Raw genomic sequence first — 19,850 nt, 5'->3', positions numbered from 1 at the left:
TGCTAAGAAATGATCCTGAAATCAAATCAAAAGGCTAATTTTTCTGATTCAGATGGCAAACTGATAAGCAAGGTCAGGAATGGTGAATGAAGGCTAGATGACAGTCCCACGGAAGCTATGCAGGTCCCAGGGCACCAGTTTACCTAATAGGCCATAGAACCTGCTCTGTGCCCAGTAAACAATGCCACATTTTTTCAGTTAGTTTTACATGTTCATATATAACAGTTTTCTTTCATAGATAATGTAAACACCTTAGTCTTCATTTTATGGTCTATGTTTTTAAGTATCTTGCATTGTAGGTAATCCTAATGAGTATTTAAAATTTAAACTTGTGAAACAAGTTACAAAATGAGTATTACAAAGCAACATTTATTTTTAACGGATTTTATGTCACTTAATCCCCTAGAGCATTTTAAAAAACATAAATGTGAATTATAAATTCAATACATACATTACAGAAACTGATATAATTTAAATATTATCACAAACTATATACAACTTATGAAAAAGTTATATGGTATAAGTCTATAATAAAATATCATTAAGTAGGAGAAAGGTAAAACTGACTTCAAAAATATAAATATTAGAATTTATTTCTGATATATTTCTATTATAAAAAATGATATACAGATTTTAAAAGATTCTAATAAGACATGATCTTTTAAAAACCAAGGTAAAAGACGTATATAACAATAATCATGATTAATAAAAATGTTCTACTATCGAAGAATGAATGTTTGGACACAGAAACTGAAGGTATTAAGGAATCATCCTTTATTTCTTGAACCCTGGTTTTGAAAAGTTATTCAACTTTTATTCAGGAAACCCAAGTACAAAATCTGAATAATGGAGGGAGTTCAAGTGAGTGAGGTGCCGCAATATAATTAACTTTAATTTCACAGGTAGGAAGATGGGCAGAAATGGAGTAGTGAGTCACAGTTTTTACTTGTCTAGATGAGAGCCTAATGTCCTGCATGCCCAGGATCACAGAATGTTAGAATTGTAAGGGGTCTCAGATTATCAATGGTCTAGCCCTTGATCCTATTGGTCAGTATGCATATATCTCATAAACGGATGATTTAGGAGGACATATGCTGGCAGCTTTTCATCCTAATAGCAGAAGGATGTGCTATGACAGAAGCCAAATCAAGGATCAGGGGATGAGCTATCACCTGTGCAATGTACTGCTGCTTCATTTCTCCCTGGTCTTAGATAACCACACTTTATGCTGAATTAACCGGGGATTCCACTATGCTGGTGCCCCCTGAGTCGTCACAGTGTTTCCTTTTCCCTTCCCTTCTAGTTGCAGGGGAATAAACTGTGCAATTGTTTCCCCCACGTTGGCTGACCTAAATCATGTGAACGCGTGTTCTGTTTAAGATGTGTTTGAAATTGGGCTAAATGCCTTTTGGACTTTCACTGGGGGCTTCTAGGTTTCTTTTCTCTGCACACTTCCTGAGACGCTGTGCCCTGCTAACTCTCAGGCTCCTCTGTTGCACTCAGATTGTTGGCTTCAGTTATAGAGAGCAGATTTACCATATTCAAAAACCCTCTCCCTGGAACTGATCTGAGTTTGAAAAAGGTGGGGCTTGAAGTAACCTGTAGGGGTACTTTTCATTCTCATCCTTGCACAGCTTATTTACCTCAGCGGAAAACATTATTTCTCTTTATCTTTCAAGGTGACCCAAAAGCATCCGAAACTGGGTCTCCAAGAAGTACAGCATGAGTCCTCTAATGAACTGCCAAAACTCACTCTCTTTAAAAGTAAAAATATCAGGACTATGTAGTTATTAAAAAGAATGAGCTCAAGCTAAGTGTTCTGAGATTTGATGTTTATGATGAATGGAAAAAACAAGTCATAACAATAAGTCTGCGATTCCATTTAAAATATTTGCACATATTTGCCTGTAAAAGGCATGGAATGATGCACACAGGGGTTGCATCTGGAGAGTGGAACTGTGTAGTGTACACAGGGTGAGGATGGGGACTTGCACTTTTTCCTTGAATCCTTCCTGAATTGTCTGGATTTTTCACTGAGGGTACAATTAAATTAAATTATTAAAAATTAATTAGGAAACATATTTACCAAGAAGCCTTGCATTAAAAGTCTGGGAAACTGTTACATTCTTGGTTTGACAGGTTCCATGGAGAGTTCAATTCCTTCATTAGACATTCCTTGTATGCCAGTTCTTTGCTGGAAACCAGGCTACCAAGATGAATAATACCTGGCCCATGGCAGGATGGAATCTGCTCCAGAACGCAGATAGAGGAAAAGTGAATTTGGTACAAATGGGCACTGTCATCGCGAGGGATACATCAGCTCCCTCCCTTGACTCACAATTGGCCTTCTGTAGGCTGCATCTTTTGGCAGCGAAATCGGAAGACGTCATCCTCTCATTCTTAAAAGTCAAATTTAGGATTAAGATTCCAGTTAATACAGCCAAGCGGGGGGCGGGGGGCGGGAGGTGAGGGGGAGTTGTCCTTGGCAAATGAGAAGTCCCCAGAACATACCCACTGGAGTACCCAGAATAGATTCTGCAGCTGCACATAAATCCTGTCTTGTCTGGTCTCTGCTGAGTAATGTAGATTATGGGACCGCCAAGGGGCAGTTGATGACTTTGAACCAAATTTTACCGTCCAATTGAATCCGGGGAAATAATCTGCAACCAAGGGACAAGCAATGCAAAGTGCTATGTTGTACGCCGATTGTGCTTTATTTTTTCCTCCCAACTTCACGTCTCCATGCACCAAAATGTTGATGCTACAAATATTGGATGCCACGCTTACCTGATAGGCTTCTTCCATCCCACCTGGGCGCCGGGGCTCAGAGCGAGCGCGCGAACCGCGGCTGGAGCCCGCCTCTCGCGGCGGGAGCGGGCTCGGGTAGCCGCGGGTTCCCTCGCTGGCCCCGGTGCCGGAGCCGCTCCGCCGCCGGGGCTCCCGCAGTCAGGCCCCCGCGCGCACGCGCGCTCCCCTCGGGCGGTCTCGGCGCCTCCAGTTTTCCGCAGGGCTGCGACTGGACCGCTCCCGCGGGCGGGGCGGGGCTGGGCGGGGCGGGGAGGGGCGGGGCCGCGAGCGAGCGCTCACGCCACGTGACCGACGCCAACATGGCGGCGCCCAGCGGCGTCCACCTGCTCGTCCGCAGAGGTAAGCGCCTGGAGGACAGCCTCGGGGGCTTCGCGCCGTCGCTCACTCGCTGTGAACTCGGGTTCAAAGGGATACACGCTCGCGCTAAGACATCGCGGCGCACACGAATGTACTTTCAGTTCTCGGAAACGCGCAGGCACACGCGGTGACACATGGACGTGCCGCAGGAACAGACTACACGTTTGTTCACTTGTCGCTCGCCTAGACCGCGTCACTGCGTGGCTTCTATTGGCAGTCACTCCTTGAGATTTATGGGACGTTGTCTGAAGTTTGCTTCGCCCGCCTCAGTTGTCTGACTAGCGGAGCAAACTTATTCCGGCTGCGGGCGATGAGCCGGAGGTGACAAATGCGCCGGGACGCCGAGTTGCCACAGACAGGGCACACCTGTATCTGTTGCAGCCATTGGCGCGATACAGCACGTCCTTGGGGGGAACTTGGGAAATGTGGTTATGTTCTTACAGTGACTTAAGGTTAAGAAGAGGAGAAATTATGTCTGGGTAGCTGTCAGTAAGTGTTATCCTTGTGTGAGAGGTGAAATTTTAGTAAATGTGCAAATACTTCTGCAGCCGAATTAGGGAAACCCTTGTTGGATTTGAACTACTTTTTGAATCTTTGTTGGAAAGAACTAGGAAGTTCTTCCAAGGGTGGGGAAAGAGGGGTTACTAACATATTTTGAGAGACTACCCTAGGTGTCAGGCATGTAGGAATAAGTCCTGTGAGGTAAATATTATCTTTATAGTAAATAGCTATGTTTATAATGTATCTTATAGCACATGACACTGTGTTAAGCACATTACATATGCTAGCTACCTTATAAAACCCAATGAATTAGGCATTATTCCCTGTTTGCAGATGAGAGAAGTGAGACAGAGAGGTTAATAAAACTAGTCACACAGATTGTAAGAGAGAAAATGGGCATTTGAACATGACTGATTTTTTTTTTTAAGCCTCATTCCTGTGCACTGCAATGGCATGGTCTCTCCATAAAAGTCAGTGTGCAGATAGGACGAGTATGATGCATGTGTGTGTGTGACAAGCAAAGAGGAGAATGTTTTTAGAGAGGAAGGAGGTTGGTAGGCAGATAAACCTCAGTATTTCAGTTAGTGGAGGTGAGTAAGGAGCCAGAGGAAGATATGAGGTGAGAGTAGTGTAAGGGAAGGTGATGTAGGCAGTATTTTGAACTGGTTGAATGGAAGACTGGAGGTCAACATGAGAGTGCAGCCCTGTGAAAAGAACACCAATTTACATCTCTTAAGGTCTGGGCTCCATTCCAAACTCTATTTACTAATCAAGTTACTTTTTCTGTTTCCTCTTTTGACAAGAAATAATGGCAGTTAGACTTCTTTTTTGTGCACTGCAGGGAATGGTGAAGAGGATCTGGGGAGACAGTCAAGATAGAGGAGGAAGCAAAACATGCACACATATTATATATACACTTAGGTACCTCTCTATATATACATATATATATAATCTCGTTGCAGATTACAGAAATAACATATTAATCTTTTATGTCACTTATGATTTTGACAAACTGGTGGTTCAGACAATCTTGGGAAAAGCTACTCTAGGGAAGCGAGGCCTGGTTATTGGTTCCTAAAACCCATCCCACTGTACCCCACAGTGCTGCAACAACTAAGAGAGGGATCTTCTCATTGGAAGAGGAAGGAAAAATGTGTCATCAGGAAGAGGTTTTTAGTGATGGGGAAAGTTTTCTTTTATGGAATATTCATAGTTTTAAACTACAGACAGGTTTCCTGTACCACCTGCCTGCTCCCCCCCCCCCAATTTGAAAATGAAGAGTAAATTTATGAAGGTTCCTCTTTGCTTTCTCTTCCTCCTTTTCACCCATTTAGGGTGACGTACCTCAATCTACTATCAGTCTTTATGTGCTGAGATTTATCATGAACATCTATGTGCATCTTTTCCTCCTGGAAAATAGGAAGAAGACATTTTTTAACCTCTTAAGAAGGGCATGAAGTTTTCTTTGTGACTGTCTAGCTCACTGTAGCTTTAGTAACATATGCCCTATATATAGTAGTTACCAATGTTTTCTCACTGTAGCACTCCTAACTAAATTGTTAATTATTGTTGAGCTGTGTCTTAACAAGCACAGTACCTGGCCTGAAGTTAAACTCATTAAAAACATACTGAGTTAAGAGGCTGTTACAGCTTGTTTCTCTATGGGTAGAAACTATGAGTAGTGACATTGGAAGGGACAGATCAGTCTCTTGGAAGCAAGAGATAAGGTAACAAGAGCCTTTTAGGGAGCACAGTATCTGCATATAATGTGAATGAAAGACCTTTTAGAGTGGGACCTCCTATAGAAATATTTGTGCACAGAAGTCATATGGCAAGCCTAAAGATGAACTATCTCAGAATGTCAATTGTCTTCACATGATAGGCCAAGATAGTAACTTTATTCCTTTCCTTCTTACTCCCTTTCTTTCTCTCTCTCTCTCACTCTCTCTCTCTCTCATCTATCTACCTCCAAGAATAATTTAAGGCAGCTTTACTTCTTCATACTCTTTTTGGCATCTGCAAGAATTTAATTCCAGGTAATTTGAATTAAATTGTGAGTCATATTTATTAGAGATTATTAGGAGGGGAAAGAGGTTGGAGTGGGGGAAGGGAAGAAATCTAAAAAAAGAAGTGCTTGAAGTTTAAGCAGTGTAGCCATGGGAGATAAGAAGTCGAAGATAGCTGCTTTTCACAGTAGAATATACAGGACTTGGGGACCACCTGAATGTGACAGCTGAGGCATGTGTGTGAGAAGGGGTGGAGATACCAGACTCCTGCTCCCTTAGGATTGGAGGAAATGATAAATGTGCATGCAGATAGTTTTTCATGTGGGAGAAAGGACAGAAAATTGAAGAAGTTCCTCATCCCCCAAAGACTTCTATTTCTTTCTATACATTTTTGCAAAGATTAGAGATGAAAGGAGGTAAGAGATTGGTAAAGAGGAGAAAAAACTGATAAGGGAAACTGGAAGTACTGCCCTCCACTTTTGAAATCCAAGTGAAATTAAAGACAGTGTATTTGTAGTGGCCCCATTCATTGCTACTGTGTGATTTTCTCCAAATGCACATCATCTTGTGTGTAAAAGAGTGAGGGTAGTTGGATTGATTGGAATTTTCCAGATGGATGCACTGGAAAGACCAGGGAGTAAGAGAACGGGAGGGGCCGGCAAGAGGGGGATTAAATTAATGAATTCTAGGGGCTGGAAGTTTCCTAAGGACATGACCTTCTCTGTATTGTTTGTTTCTGGGTCCATTATTACAATGAATAATCTAGAGTATAGAAGTAAAAAAAAATAAGAGGCTGGTAGTGTAGGGGAGAAAAGGAGTTGTTCTAAGATAAGAAGTCCCAGCAAGGTCAAAGAACAGGGATAATGGTAATGAAGAGAGAGAACCGGAAGGTTTGGGGGTAGTAGTCTGCAGTTTCATATGGAGGTGACTTCTGAACTGGGTTATATAGTTTTTAGTTTAATTGGAGAAGGAAGCCTAGCCTAATACATATAACAATGCAAGCATTATAATCGTGCTCTTGGAATAAGAGGAAGGAAAAATAATTTGGGGCTGGGGTGATCACTTCACAGAAGAAATGAAAGTTGAATTGGGCCTTGAAGGACAAGTAAGACGGGCTGCAGAGAGGCGGGGGACTGGGGGGGCAGCAGGAGGCAAACCAGTTGAAGTATTTCTCTCACATTGATGTTTTTCTCTATCTCTATCTGTCTCTCTATTTCTCTCTCTCCTTCCCTCCCTCCCTCCCTCCCTCCCTCCCTCCCTCCCTCCCTCCCTCCCTCCCTCCCTCCCTCCCTCCCTCCCTCTCTAAAAATCAATGGGGGGGAAATATCTCTGGTGAAGATTAAAAATATATATTTTTTTCTGATTATAAAAGTAGTATGAGGAAGGCTGAATAACAGTCGCTAAGATTGTGGGTTTTCAAGTCAGACTGTTTTAGGTTTGAATTTTGAGGCTGCTGCTTACTAGTTATAGAACATTGGACATGTTAGTTAACCTATGTGAAGCTTTAATTTCTTCACTTTTATAATTGGGATAGGACAAATACTGGGCTGTTATGAGGATTAAAGAAATAATGCCTGTGCAGCTAGCTGTATTAGTTATCTATTGCTGCATAACAAATTACCCCCAACAGCAAACACTTACTATGTCACAGTTTCTGAGGGCCAGGAATCCTGGTGTAGCTTAGCTGGGTGCCTCTGATTTAGGATACCATCAGGTTGCAGTTGAGCTGTTGGCTGGAGCTGCAGTCATCCCAGGACTTGACTGGGGCTGGAGGACCTGCTTCCAAGCTCACTCCCGTGGCTCTTGGCAGGTCTCCGTTTCTTCCGGAGGCTTCACTTTCTTGCCACCTGTTCCTCTTCATAGGACTGCCCACAACATGGCAGCCTGCTTCTTCCACAATTGGTGATAAGAGAGAGAACCAGAGTGACTATGACAGAAGTCAGTCTTTTTAAATCAAATCTCAGAAGTGACTTCCCATCACTCCTGCCATATGCCTTTGATCACACAGACCAACACAGAGTGGCAGGCCAGGTGTGAATACCAGAAGGCTGGGTCACTGATCTGCTCTCTCTCCTGAAAGCCCCCTATCTCCAAGATTTCCAGTGGCCCTTGTTCCTCACCAGTTTCCGTCCTTCCCTCGGCTTGTGCTAAGGACCACAGCAGCTCTTAGCACAGTGCATTACACATAATAAGCTCTTAATAACTATTCATAGTGGTAGTATTAAGATATTATAGAAATGTATAAAGAAGAAAGTAAAAGTTACCCATGGTCTCAACATAGATAGAAAGAGTAGGCATTTTAAAAATGATTTTTCCTCCTATGGAGGGCTACTAGTAATATGATCATGATTTTAAAAAATTTCTACCACATCCATAAGAGAAAGTTTATTAATTACTAAAATACTAACTTAGGAAAATTAACTTTGAGATCCTCATATCGCTCACATTTGGAGCCTACATAACACACTCTTATTTATCCTTTTATTCAGCATTGTGATAATTCTGAATTTGGGCCATCACATACTTTGTCTCTGATCAGTGAGATTATGATTTTCCTATAAGATCAAACAGAAATAGGTCAGGGATGAAAAGAACACCCTTGTCATACTCTCTGCCAACTGGCTGATGCTGCTGAAAACCAACCCCTCTAGGAATTGCTATTTCAAAAGACAGCTCCCCTCTGTTGTCTTCTGTCATTTCTTCCCTACTTTATACTCTGTGAATAGCAGCTGTTCAGGGCATTGCTGAGCGCAGGGGCGCTGTAATCAGAAAAGTGAGTGAGCAACACAGCAGGAGAAGTCTGAGGCATAGAGAGGCTGTTCTCTGGTGATACAGTAAGTGGGAGACATGACAAACAGCTAGATAGAAATGTGATGGCCTGTTAGGAAGCATTGGAAGATTATCAATTACCTAGATTTAAAAAACGAAAGCCCTTGACCATCTCTTTCACCAGTCACTTTTCAGCAAAGCTTTCTAACTTAGAGGACAAGGAGACAGTACGTTAAAGAAAAATCACAGCTGCCCAGGATAGTCTTGTAAAGTCAGCTTAGGTGTATTAGTACTTGTGCTAGCTTTTTTTATAAGGGTCAGATTAATTTTCTAATACTCTTTTCTACTTTAATGTTATTGCTTTAATCATTTGACTACCACCAGTTCCTTCAGGCAATAGGAAGTGATTGAAGATTTAATGAGACTCATATTGCTTATGCTTAAATGTTGATGACTTCCTGCATGCATATTAATCATTCCTGACCTTGATCTTAAATTCCTTCCTGGTACAAATGCTCATCAAGCATACCTACTAGATCCCTCAGTGTTTACCAGATAGCTGGTTTGTTTCCAAAAGTACATTAACTCTAATATTCAAGGTGCGTCAGATTTTTCAGTACCCTTGTCTGATTTGTCTTACAGTTCTTACTAGGACTATAAATCTGGAAAATTTAGGGGGAGAAAAATCAGCAACTCTTAGCAGGGGATTTAGCCTAGTTTAAAGACAGTTCTGTTCAGCAGACCTTGAACATGTCTTAATTGGTTGTCTAGGTCAGTATGTCCAACTGGCAACTCTCAGACCCCATCCAGGCCACAGAGCGTTTCTGTGTGTACTCCTGCTGTTGAGCAGCAGGACTCGGCCTCTGTCCCCTGCTTTGGCAACCCCATTCTTTAGTTCAGGCCCACCCCCTTCTGCCACAGAGGCCTGGGAAACTCTGGCTGGCCACCTGGTCTCCTTATGCCCCAAATCCATGCATCTGCACCCCCACTCTTGCCCTAGTTATTGCCTCCACCACCCTGGCAGATTTCCTGACCAACAAACAGTCCTTTTCGGAACTAAGATCCAGGCAGCAGTTGTTGGAGCATGTGATAGGAGAGATGAGGGGGCCAAGGAGTCTGAGGGAAAATGCAGGTGAGAACGAAGGAGTGTGGAAGAGAGAGGGGGAAAGGACCACATCATTTGAAGAGAAAGTAAGTAGACAAGACCTTGAATGTGAGAGGGTATGTATACATAGAGACAGATGTGAGTAGGAAGTAGGTAGGAGGTGAAGGAGTTTGAGTATGGTGACGACCATCAACGAGAGGAGAAACAAAAGAGATAAAATTTGCATGTGAAAGAGGCCACATGTGAGAGATGAGGAGAATGGAGAGAGCAAAACAATAGCTGTTTGGCAGACCATGACCACACACAAGTGCCACATTGGGAAACATAGTTTGACAAAGCATTTTTTTTTTCTTTTCAGATTTGTGAATATATTTATAAAAATAAAAGTATTGTTATAAAAAACTTAAACCACAGCCCAGTGGGGGTGGCTCAGTGGTTGACCATTGATCCATGAACCAAGAGATCTCTGGTTTGACTCCAGCCAGGGCACATGCCCAGGTTGCAGGCTTGGTCCCCATTACGGGGTGTGCAGGAGAAAAACATTGATTTTTTTTCTATCATCGATATTTCTATCTCTCCCCCTCCCTTCCCCTCTCTCTAAAATCAGTAAAAACATATATTTTTAACAAAAGTTAAACCACAAATAAGTATACCAATAGAAGATTACATTGAGGTTATTACAGAACGTCACAAATGGGTAGTCATTTGATTCAGAAGCGCAGCCTATTTGCTGTTGTTTTGATTGTTTTAAATGTGGCTTATCCCAACCAAGAAGCTGGACAGGATGGACTTTGATGACTTAAGTGCTTACCATTTTTAAAATACAAATAAATGCACCCAGCCGGGCGTGGCTCAGCGGTTGAGCGTCGACCTGGGATCCAGGCGATCGGGGTTCGATTCCTGGTCAGGGCACATGCCTGGGTTGCGGGCTGCAGCCGATCAATGACGCTCTCATCATTGATGTTTCTGTCTCTCTCTCCCTCTCCTTCCTGTCTCTGAAATCAATAAAGATATTTTAAAAAAATAAAATACAAATAAATGGGATAATTTTTGCACACAAATAGAAGTTTTTTATCTTTTTAAATTGGGTAATCGTCTGTTGATGTTTAACTGAATAAATAGGGAGATACCCACTTTGTCATAACTACATTTTTGTTTATACCTTATCCTCAGCCTAGTATGCTCTTCCCTTGCCCTTAATTTCCCCCCAGATCCTATCTACATATCAAGGACTATGTCAAGCACCACCTTCTCTACAGATCCTCTCTCGGTCTTCCCTAATAATTTTGATCTTGTCTCTCTGCCTCCCTTCCTTTTTTACACCAATTATTGGAACCCCACCAGTTGGGGTTAAGTTGCAGGAAACTAAAGTCATTCAAGCTATTTCAAGTGGAAGTGCCTTTACTATAGGAATTGGGTGTTTTTAGTTGTTGGGAGGTTAAAGAAAAAGCCTGTAGCCTGAGCCTACAGGAACAATTTCCAGAATAGCTCCTCTGAACTAGCCCACCAGGGGAGCTAAGCTGCTACCACCTCCAGCTTCTACTTAATACTCGTAAAGCTATGGGACACTAGAATGCTGCTCAGAAAAAATCTAACATTTCCACAACTGTGCTCATCAGCAGAAAAAAAAGATAGTAGAAGCAACAGTAACGAGGACTCCACCACACTTCCCCATTCAAATCTCCCATGAATGCATCTAATTGGTAGAGTGAAATTCAGATGTAGAACTCCTACCTAAGAGAGTCTGGGAAATGTAGTTCTTAGCTATCCAGTCTGTGTAGTATGGACGATAATTAGGTAAAGGTTGGAATTAAATGCTGAGTTCATCATTTCCTCTTTAGTTACTTACTATGAGACACAAGCTGTTATATTTGTAATAGTTTTCACACTAGTGTATTATCCAGGCTGCTAGGGCAGGAAACGTGTGTGGTCACCATCTGTCTCCCACTCACGCCCCGACCGGGGATCGAACACGCAAGCTAGGTATGTTCCCCACCGGGAATCGAACCCCCAATTTTTTTTTTTTTTGGTATACAGGACAACACTCCAACCAACTGAGCCACCTGGCTGAGGCCAAATTTGTATTTCTAATAAGTTCCCAAATGATGCTAGTCTGAAGAATCACACTTTGAGAACCACTGCAATGTCATCATGTCCAAAATAGAGCTCATCATCTTTGCCAGAAAAGTCTGCCTCTCCTTCTCTTTTCCCTGTTTGGGTTAATAACTCCAGCATTCACCCAGGGTCGTAGGCCAGAGATCTGGAGGAAGGAGAGAAAGAGGTAAGTAATTCATAGACTTCTCCATCTTACTGATCTCACACACAGCCACTGTAGATGCTCTAGATACTGCCTTCTGGATGACTTCCCAATCTGACCCACTCTCTTGTCCCCTTCTATACTACAATAGCCTTTTCCTTTACCTTCCTGCCTCTAATCCACCCCATTCTTTAGAAATTCAACTTAAAATTAAATTTCTAAAATGTAAATATGATCATGACTTTTCTTTGCCCAAATCTTCAATGTCTTCCTCCTGTCTTTAAGATAAAGATTTAAGCTTATTTTAAACACAAAGCTTTTCATATTTTGACCTGGAGACTGCATCTCTAATCTTGTAATCGGCACTCATCCCTCAAGCCATAGCACCTGTACATCATACAGAGACTATGTGTGAAATGCATATACCTCCACTGATATTCATCTAAGTGCATTTCTGCTCAAACTTTAGAATTCAGCTCAAGTACACTTTGATTTATATGCACCACGTCCTGTTCCAGCAGCATCCTGATCACACCTCTAGTGCTGTATTATAACCTTGGGTTAAACACTGTATCCTTTTTCCCTTCTGGACAACATAGGTATTGTGAATCAGTAGGTGTGGAGCGGGGCCTGGGGGTCTGCATGTTCAACAAGGTCCTTGAAGATTTCTGAAGGCACAGACCTCAGTTTAAATGGTTTCTAAGATCTCCTTCAACTCTGAAATATCAAAGCTCTTCCTTCTTGCATTTTAACTGGTGATGTGGAGGAGGAAAAAAGCTCTTGGGTAGTTGATTAAATTTTTAAAAAGCATTCTGTAATATTCTTTCCTGCCCACAATAAGATAGCTTATTATACCGAAATATAGGGCACAGTCGATAAGTAGAAACAAAACAAATACCCTTACTTTATTTAAGAGTGTTTCCTTAATTTTTTCAACTTTTTATTCATTAATTCTAAGGCTATTTATTGAGAGTTTGCTATGTGCCAGACACTGTTCCAACCTTTTGGAGTACATCAATGACCGAAACAGACAAAATTCCCTGCTCTCCAAAAGCCTGCATTGCTAAGGAATAAACAAATGTAATGAGTAAATCACAGACTACTTTGGAAGGTGATAAGTTCTATGGAAAATGGAAGAGGGGGCTTTCTTTTATTTTGTGAGGACTTAGTAGTGAATCACTACAGGTAATCGTTTATTTAATTTGAGCTATTTAAATAAGCCATATTTTAAGTAGCAGACTTTCATCTGCACCCAATCAGAAGAGAGCTTGTGATTTGCAAAATTCAAAATTGGTTTTCTTTTATAAAATTGGCAATAACTGGCTTTCCCATCTTGTCAGTAAAAGAGAAATAATAGTTTAGGGAATTGCTTCCAAGAAGTCCTAAGTAAATTATGTGTTATAAATTTTTTACTACTATAAAGAAAAAGGAAAAAAATTAAGTCACAAACCAGTAAAAAGAAGTTTGTGTTTTCTACAAGGCTGATTTAATTTTTTTTTAAAAAGAACTTTATTCCAAAACTTTTCTTGTCTCCTTACTTCCCATTTTAATTTTTTGTTTGTTTGGATTTTCATAATTAGGTAAAAAGTGTTCGGCCTTTTAGAGTTTATAGGGAAGCCTCGTGCTATAGATGAGGAAGCACAGGACTTTAGCTTTACCTCTGGGTCGCTCAGAAGTAAGAGAAACAGGCTGCTTCTGTGGGGAAAATCACTTCTCCACCTTTACTTTCAAGCAACCAAATCAAAAGATCTAACATTTCACTGGAAACAGTCTTAAAAGTCAAATTAATGTCACCTGCAGAGTAAGCTAAGAAGAGTGATAAGTATTGTTGTGCACAGCAGTTGAAATTGTTTTCAGAGTCCTACCACAATGAAAGACTTTTCTTGCTCTCCTTAAAAACTAGAACTGTGTGGTAATTCTGATGACTGTCAGTTCCTGTGGGGTGTTTACACAAAGGTACTTATAAATGAAGAGTCATTTTTAGGGCAATTAGAGAAGAGGCTAGACAGAGAATAGCCAGCTCAGGGGCCTGGCAGGTCGGGGTTAAGGTTTATTGACAGGACAGGGTCAGGCGTCTGCTCCTCCACCGCTGGCCCTGGTACCTGCCCTCCGGATACACCGAAGACCTCAGCCGGCCTCCACTCCCTGCCATAGGCAAACCCCCGTGCAGAATGTGGAGAAGTGAAAGAAGAAAGAAGAAAGAGGAGGGGAAGTTCTACCAAAACTTTACAGTTCATATGGAAATTCAAGTTTGAAACTATTTGTGTATATTTTTCTGGCCCAGATATTGTGTCACATTAGGAAGAAGTTTTAAAACATACAAAGAATTGTCTGTTCTTTCAACTTTGTAGTTTGCAGTTATTGCATCCTGAAGAAAGAAATTGCCTGACCAAAGTAGTCTTTTAATTTCATTTTTCAGTTTTGAGTTACAGGTTTCTGGCAAGCTCCCTGACCACTACTGTTACCTGGTGGCGCCTATATTTCATCAAATTTAGACATGCAGACTACCTGGATCCAGGCCCAGATGAACTGTTGTGACTGATAAACATGATCCCACCCTGCCCCCATGCATGCTCCTGCTTTTCCCTTTAAGGGAATCTAAGACTTTGAGTCCCTGGGCCCCCAAGGGGGTTAAAGAAAAATGTGTTCCGGTATTCAGTATTCCAGTTTGCTCCGTGGTTTTCTGTGCTGCATCTCTGCTTGCCCAGAGGCTGGTGAACATCCCAGCAGTGCCGCCGCTTCTCCTGTGTTGGTAATTAATGCAGGGAAATTTTTTTGTTTTTAATAAAAACAAGCAGAGACATCTATCAGTACCCACAGTCAAGGCAGAATTTGTTTGACATCTTGTGATTGCTGCTTACAAAGAGAGTGACAGCAGTTATTAAACAAATAAGAAAAAAGATGCTGTTTATTGGTAGTTTTCAGATATCCTACGAATATCCTTGTAACATTACTGCCTTTGTTTGCCTGAGTAGAAAATAGTAGAATTAATAGAATCATTAATTTTTGAAATCTGGGCTGCATTAGATTTAAAGTAATAACAAAAATTCATGTATAACTATTTTTTTATTGTTGACTCTATTACAGATGTCCCCCATTTTGCCCACCTTTGCCTCCCTCCACCCCAAGTGTATTTTTAGCTGTGTAACATACTAGGGCTTTTCCTTTCATTAGAGTAGATTTCAAACATTTGTTTTTATTATTATAGGGGGAATATTAGCATTCAATGTAATTAAACTTAATTGCATTTCCCATGTGAAGTATTTTTAAAAATGCATTTATGATTCTTTTCCTCTATAGTAGCTATTCCTGTAGGTTTGTCTTGATAAAAGCTTATGAAAAAAATTGCCTATTTGCTTGGAAACAGTCAGAAGTTTAATTTGGAAGTTTTAATTTAAGTCAGAAGTTTTGAAATGAAATTTTGAGATATAGTCAAGTGGGAAAAGCATGAAAATGTTCGGGATCTGACTTTTTGTTTTATATCATGTTCAAATCATCTAAGAAAAATAGTCTGTCTGTGGCCTAAGTTATCCTATTTGGGAAGTGTTACAAAAATTTCAGTCCCACCTCACCAGATGATGTGGAAGCATCAGACCATATCCTTCTGTATATACTGGGTAAAGGTGGGATTGTTGGGAAGGGAGAAGAGGAAACTTCCTGGGGTATTGGTAATAATCTGTATCTTGATAGGTATTTGGTTATACAGGTGTATGCATTTGTCAGAATTCACCAAATGATATGCTTAAGATTTGTGCATATCATAGCATATAAATTTTACCTCAAAATACAAAACAAAACCACAAAAACCCTGGGTGGTTTTGTTCAGTGGTTAGAGCATCTGCCCAGGCACTGAAGCATCTCTGGTTCAATCTCCATGCTCGGGGGGCAACCAGTCGATGTGTCTCTCCTGCATGGATGCTCCTCATTCTCATTCTCATTCTCCCTCACTCCCTCCCTCCCTCCCTCCCTCAAATATCCTCAGTTGAGGATTAACAGAAAAAATACCAAAAAAAGGAGCTCTAAACACATATTGAAGTTTGGTTAATGGTGTGCATGTTGAATTAAGGGGGAATGGGTTACTGATCTTTTGAAACTTACTTTGAAATGCATCCCCCCAAAATGAATAGTGGAATGTTTAGAAATGTGATAAAGAACAAACATAGTAAAATGTTAATTATAGAATCTAGATAGTATACATGTTTACTATAAAATTCTTTGAACATTTTTGTATGTTTGAAAATTTTCCTAAAATGTTGAGGGGGAATGAAGATGCTGGTTTTTGCTCATTGAAGGATCTGTGTACCTCCATTTTTAATTCTAACCCACCCCTTTAATTCAAAATTAAACCACTTGGATGAATACCAAAAGGGGGGAGGGGTGTGAATGTAGCCATCTAGATAAATAGAAAAATGTGCCCACCTCATACTTTCTCTAATTACCTTTTGAAAAGCCATTACCAAGCATGGAAGCCAAGGGTGTCTTTACAAACAAGAAGAACTCTGAGAAATCCAAACCATGCAGTCCAACCAATGACCTGTCTGGGCAGATGAAAATTGGCCTCCAGAACCCTCACCAGGGAAAAGGACATGGCCTCCTGACACATAATCTTTGTCAACGGCAAGCAGGTGACCCCCCCTGCTATATACCTTATACTAAGGCCCTATCAAATGAAAATGAGTGTTCAGTTTTCAGCCAGATCCCAGGGATTTGGCCATGAACACCTCCACTTTTATCAGAATGCCAGGCTATCTCTTACATCTTGATAGAGCCCTCTTTTTTAAAGATATCTTATATGGGACCCCTGCGATACTTATGGTGTGTGTGTGTGTGTGTGTGTGTGTGTGTGTGTGTGTGTGTGTTTTAGTCTTGAAGGATCAAAAGGGTAAATTGGTTCTGGTGGAATTTGAACCAAACTTTTAAAAGCTAATGATAATATATTTTTAAACAATGTTGCTTAGTTGGTGCTTGAACAGTAAACTGGAAAGTGAAGATCTAAGAGGCTTAAAGATCTCAATTCTTTTAAGGCCTCAAAGTGAACTCTGACCAGTTAATTTATCTTCATCCTTTTACTTTCTCACTTGGAAAGTGAGGAATGAAACTGACACAAAATGCCCGGTCAGTGTTTCTCAAACTGTAGTGTTTATAAGTATCATTTATGTAAGAAATTTTAGTGTGTGTAAAAATAATTTAGTTTATTAAAATACACACTCTAACTGCCATACTTGAATTTTCTAAATCAGTAGGGCTGGGGCAGAGCTTAGAAATCTGCATTTTCATAAACACTCTTTGTGATACTGATGCAATTATTGGACCATGTGAGAACTGGTGTAGATGTGTTTTGATGGGTACTATGATAACTGATAAAAGCTTTTTTTAATTTAGCTTTTTCTTAGGGAAAATTTTAAATATACAGTAGAGAGAATACTATAATGAACTTCCATGGATCCATCACCCAACTTCAACAATCTTGGTTTACTTCACTCATCTACTCATCTACTCCCTGTATTCCTCCTCCACAGATTATCTGTGCAAACAGATCTTAGATATACCATTTTATCCATAAATATTTTAGTAGGCAACTCTAAAATATTAAGATATAAGTACTTTTAAAAATACACCATTATTAAACCTTACATAATTTGAGAATAATTCCTTAGCATCAAATATGTTAATGTCTAGATTTCCTGAATTTTTTTTCACCGTTGATTAGTTGGAATCAGGAACCAGACATAGTCCACACATTGCATTTGATTGATGTGTCTCTTTAATCTTTTAATCTATAGGTTTCCCCTTCCCTCTTTTTTTCCTCTTGTGATTTATTTGTTGAAGAAACCAGGTCATTTATTCTGTAGGCTTTCTCAGGCTAGATTTTCTGATTGGGTCCTTATGATGTCATTTACCATTTTTCTTTCCCCTGTATTTTCTGTAAACTCCATCACTTCCATCCTGAAGTTTGATCAGATTAAAGTTCAATTTTTTTGGCAAGAATACATCATAGGTAGTGTCATATACTTCCATCAGGAGGCATGTGTCTGGTAGTTCTCTCTTTTGTCATGTTAGCAGCCATTTGTGATCATTGCTGAGATCCATTATTTTCTAGGGGAGAACCCCACATTTTAGCTTAGTAAGTAGCTCATGGAAGAATCTTCTCACTCTCATTGTGGATTTTTCATTTTCTAAGTGCGGCTTTTAAAGCTTTCACAGTGAACCCATAGCTGCCTACTTAGACATTGTGCTTGCTACAGAAAGCAGAAAGGCTTTCTTGCTTTCACATCTTGGTCTCATTTTCACAATATAGTAATCTTTAAAATTTGTCTTAGTGTCTTCAACATTCATTTCAGTTTCTAAAACATATTGAGATGAATATCTATGATGACCACACAATTGAAGAGAAAGTTTGGGGCTCAATAATGAAACCATAGTTTCAAGTTAGTTGACCTGGTACAAGTACAAGTGAGTGAGAGCCACCAATTCTGTACCACCTTTCCATCCTGAGGGGAAGGCAATGGGTTTGTAATACCTATATTTATTGAATTTTGTCCTGAAAGCAAACATGAGGTTTCTGGATCAGGGCAGACATTTATTACTTACAGTAATAACCACATTGGTTCCTTATACCCATTTTCCCTTTCTGAGCAGTATGAAGGGATCTAGAAGAATGAGGTGGGGTATGCCGATATCACTTCAGGAACTGGGAATGAATGGGTTTCTTCCTTCATTCAACAAACCCTTACTGATTGGTGACTATATGCCAGACACTGAGCCAGCACTGGGGTAGATAATAAACACTAGAGAATGCCCAGACCCAACACATACAACCATAGACTTCTATCTAGAGTTAGCCATCAGGTGTCATATTTATAGGTAATCAAATATACATACATCTATATATATTACATATAGTCATTCCTTGGTATCCTCCAGGAATTTCTTCCAGAACACCCATGGATACCCAAATCCTTGGGTGCTCAAGTCCCTTATATAAAATGGCATAGTATTTGCATATAACATACTCATATCCTCGCATAAGCTTTGGATCATCTCTGGATTACTTATAATAACTAGTACAATGTAAATGCTATGTACATAGTTGTTAGACTGTGTTGTTTAGGGAATAGTGACGAGGAAAAAGTGCTGTACACGTTCAGTACAGATGCAACCATTGGTAGGTGTAACTACATAGTACATGTCAGCAACAACGTGACTTCCCCCCGCCCCGCAACACTGTTGACCCTTGAAGCCTTGCCATTAACATAAACAGTCAATTAACACATCTTTTGTATGTTATATGTTTTATATACTGTATTCTTACAATAAATTAAGCTGGAGAAAAGAAAATGTTATTAAGAAAATCATAAGGAAGAGAAAATACATTTTTTGTATTTATTGAAAAAAATCCACATATAGATGGACGTGCGCAGTTCAAATGCATGTTGTTCAAGGGTCAACTCTATTTTCCGTCTGCAGTTTGTTGAAGCCGAGGATGCAGAACCCATGAATAGGGAGGACTGACTGTATGTAGGCACATGCATTATTTTAAATTTATCTACAAATGTCATTTGTCCTAAAGTTTGCATGAAGTTTTCTCATCCCCGGCTTTTCAGACGGCAAGTTAATTAACCATACTTTATTCCCGCTGGTGTTTGCTCATGTGGATAGTCCTTTTTGCAAGAAAGTGAAATCCAAATTGTAAAAATTAGACTCTGAAAGAAGAAAATTGAGGTCCAAAGTATAAAGATTTTACCAGGCTGAAGAGGCCTAAAGAAAGACAAGGACAAACCCCCACAATGGTTTAGGTGCTGAAGTTCAGACCTTGTGGAGTTCGTATTCTGAGAGGGGAGGCAAAAAGACACAATTAGACAGACATGGTGACTCCAATATGGGAAAAATGCTTTGGAGGAAATAAAGTCAAGAGGGAGTGAGAAGCAGGGAAGACCACTTTAGAGAGAGTGCTCCCAAAAGGCCTCCAATGAAGTGACATTTGAGCTGATGCCCGAAAGATGTGAATGAGCCAGTGATGTGAGGAGCTGGTGAAAGAGCAAATGCT

The 19,850-nt window shown here is 40.4% G+C and overlaps 2 protein-coding genes across 8 annotated transcripts in view; one reads left to right on the top strand and one right to left on the bottom strand.

Annotated features, from left to right (window-relative positions):
• SLC25A12 (solute carrier family 25 member 12) overlaps positions 1–2,987 on the bottom strand; it is a 160,506-nt gene extending 157,519 nt beyond the window's left edge. Inside the window, exon 1 of one of the 2 annotated variants that reach the window (XM_081143168.1) lies at positions 2,788–2,987. Coding sequence is in view for 1 of the 2 variants with exons in the window: in XM_081143171.1 (XP_080999297.1) it covers positions 2,788–2,805 (18 nt within the window). In the remaining variant the exon portion in view is untranslated. The remainder of the gene's footprint in view (positions 1–2,787) is intronic. The other variant, XM_081143171.1, reaches the window with a different exon arrangement.
• A 103-nt stretch (positions 2,988–3,090) lies between these two features.
• METAP1D (methionyl aminopeptidase type 1D, mitochondrial) overlaps positions 3,091–19,850 on the top strand; it is a 61,805-nt gene continuing 45,045 nt past the window's right edge. For 4 of the 6 annotated variants that reach the window (XM_081143329.1, XM_081143330.1, XM_081143332.1 and 1 more), the window contains exon 1: positions 3,092–3,147. In XM_081143329.1, coding sequence (XP_080999455.1) covers positions 3,108–3,147 — 40 coding nt within the window. In that variant the 5' untranslated portion in view covers positions 3,092–3,107. Of the gene's footprint in view, positions 3,148–19,850 lie in introns of all 6 variants that reach the window. The other 2 variants (XM_081143331.1, XM_081143334.1) reach the window with 2 other exon arrangements.

The sequence above is a fragment of the Miniopterus schreibersii genome, assembly GCF_964146895.1.
Source record: "Miniopterus schreibersii genome assembly, chromosome: 7".
Taxonomy (NCBI): Eukaryota; Metazoa; Chordata; class Mammalia; order Chiroptera; family Miniopteridae; genus Miniopterus; species Miniopterus schreibersii.
This window is presented reverse-complemented; position numbering and strand designations above follow the sequence as displayed.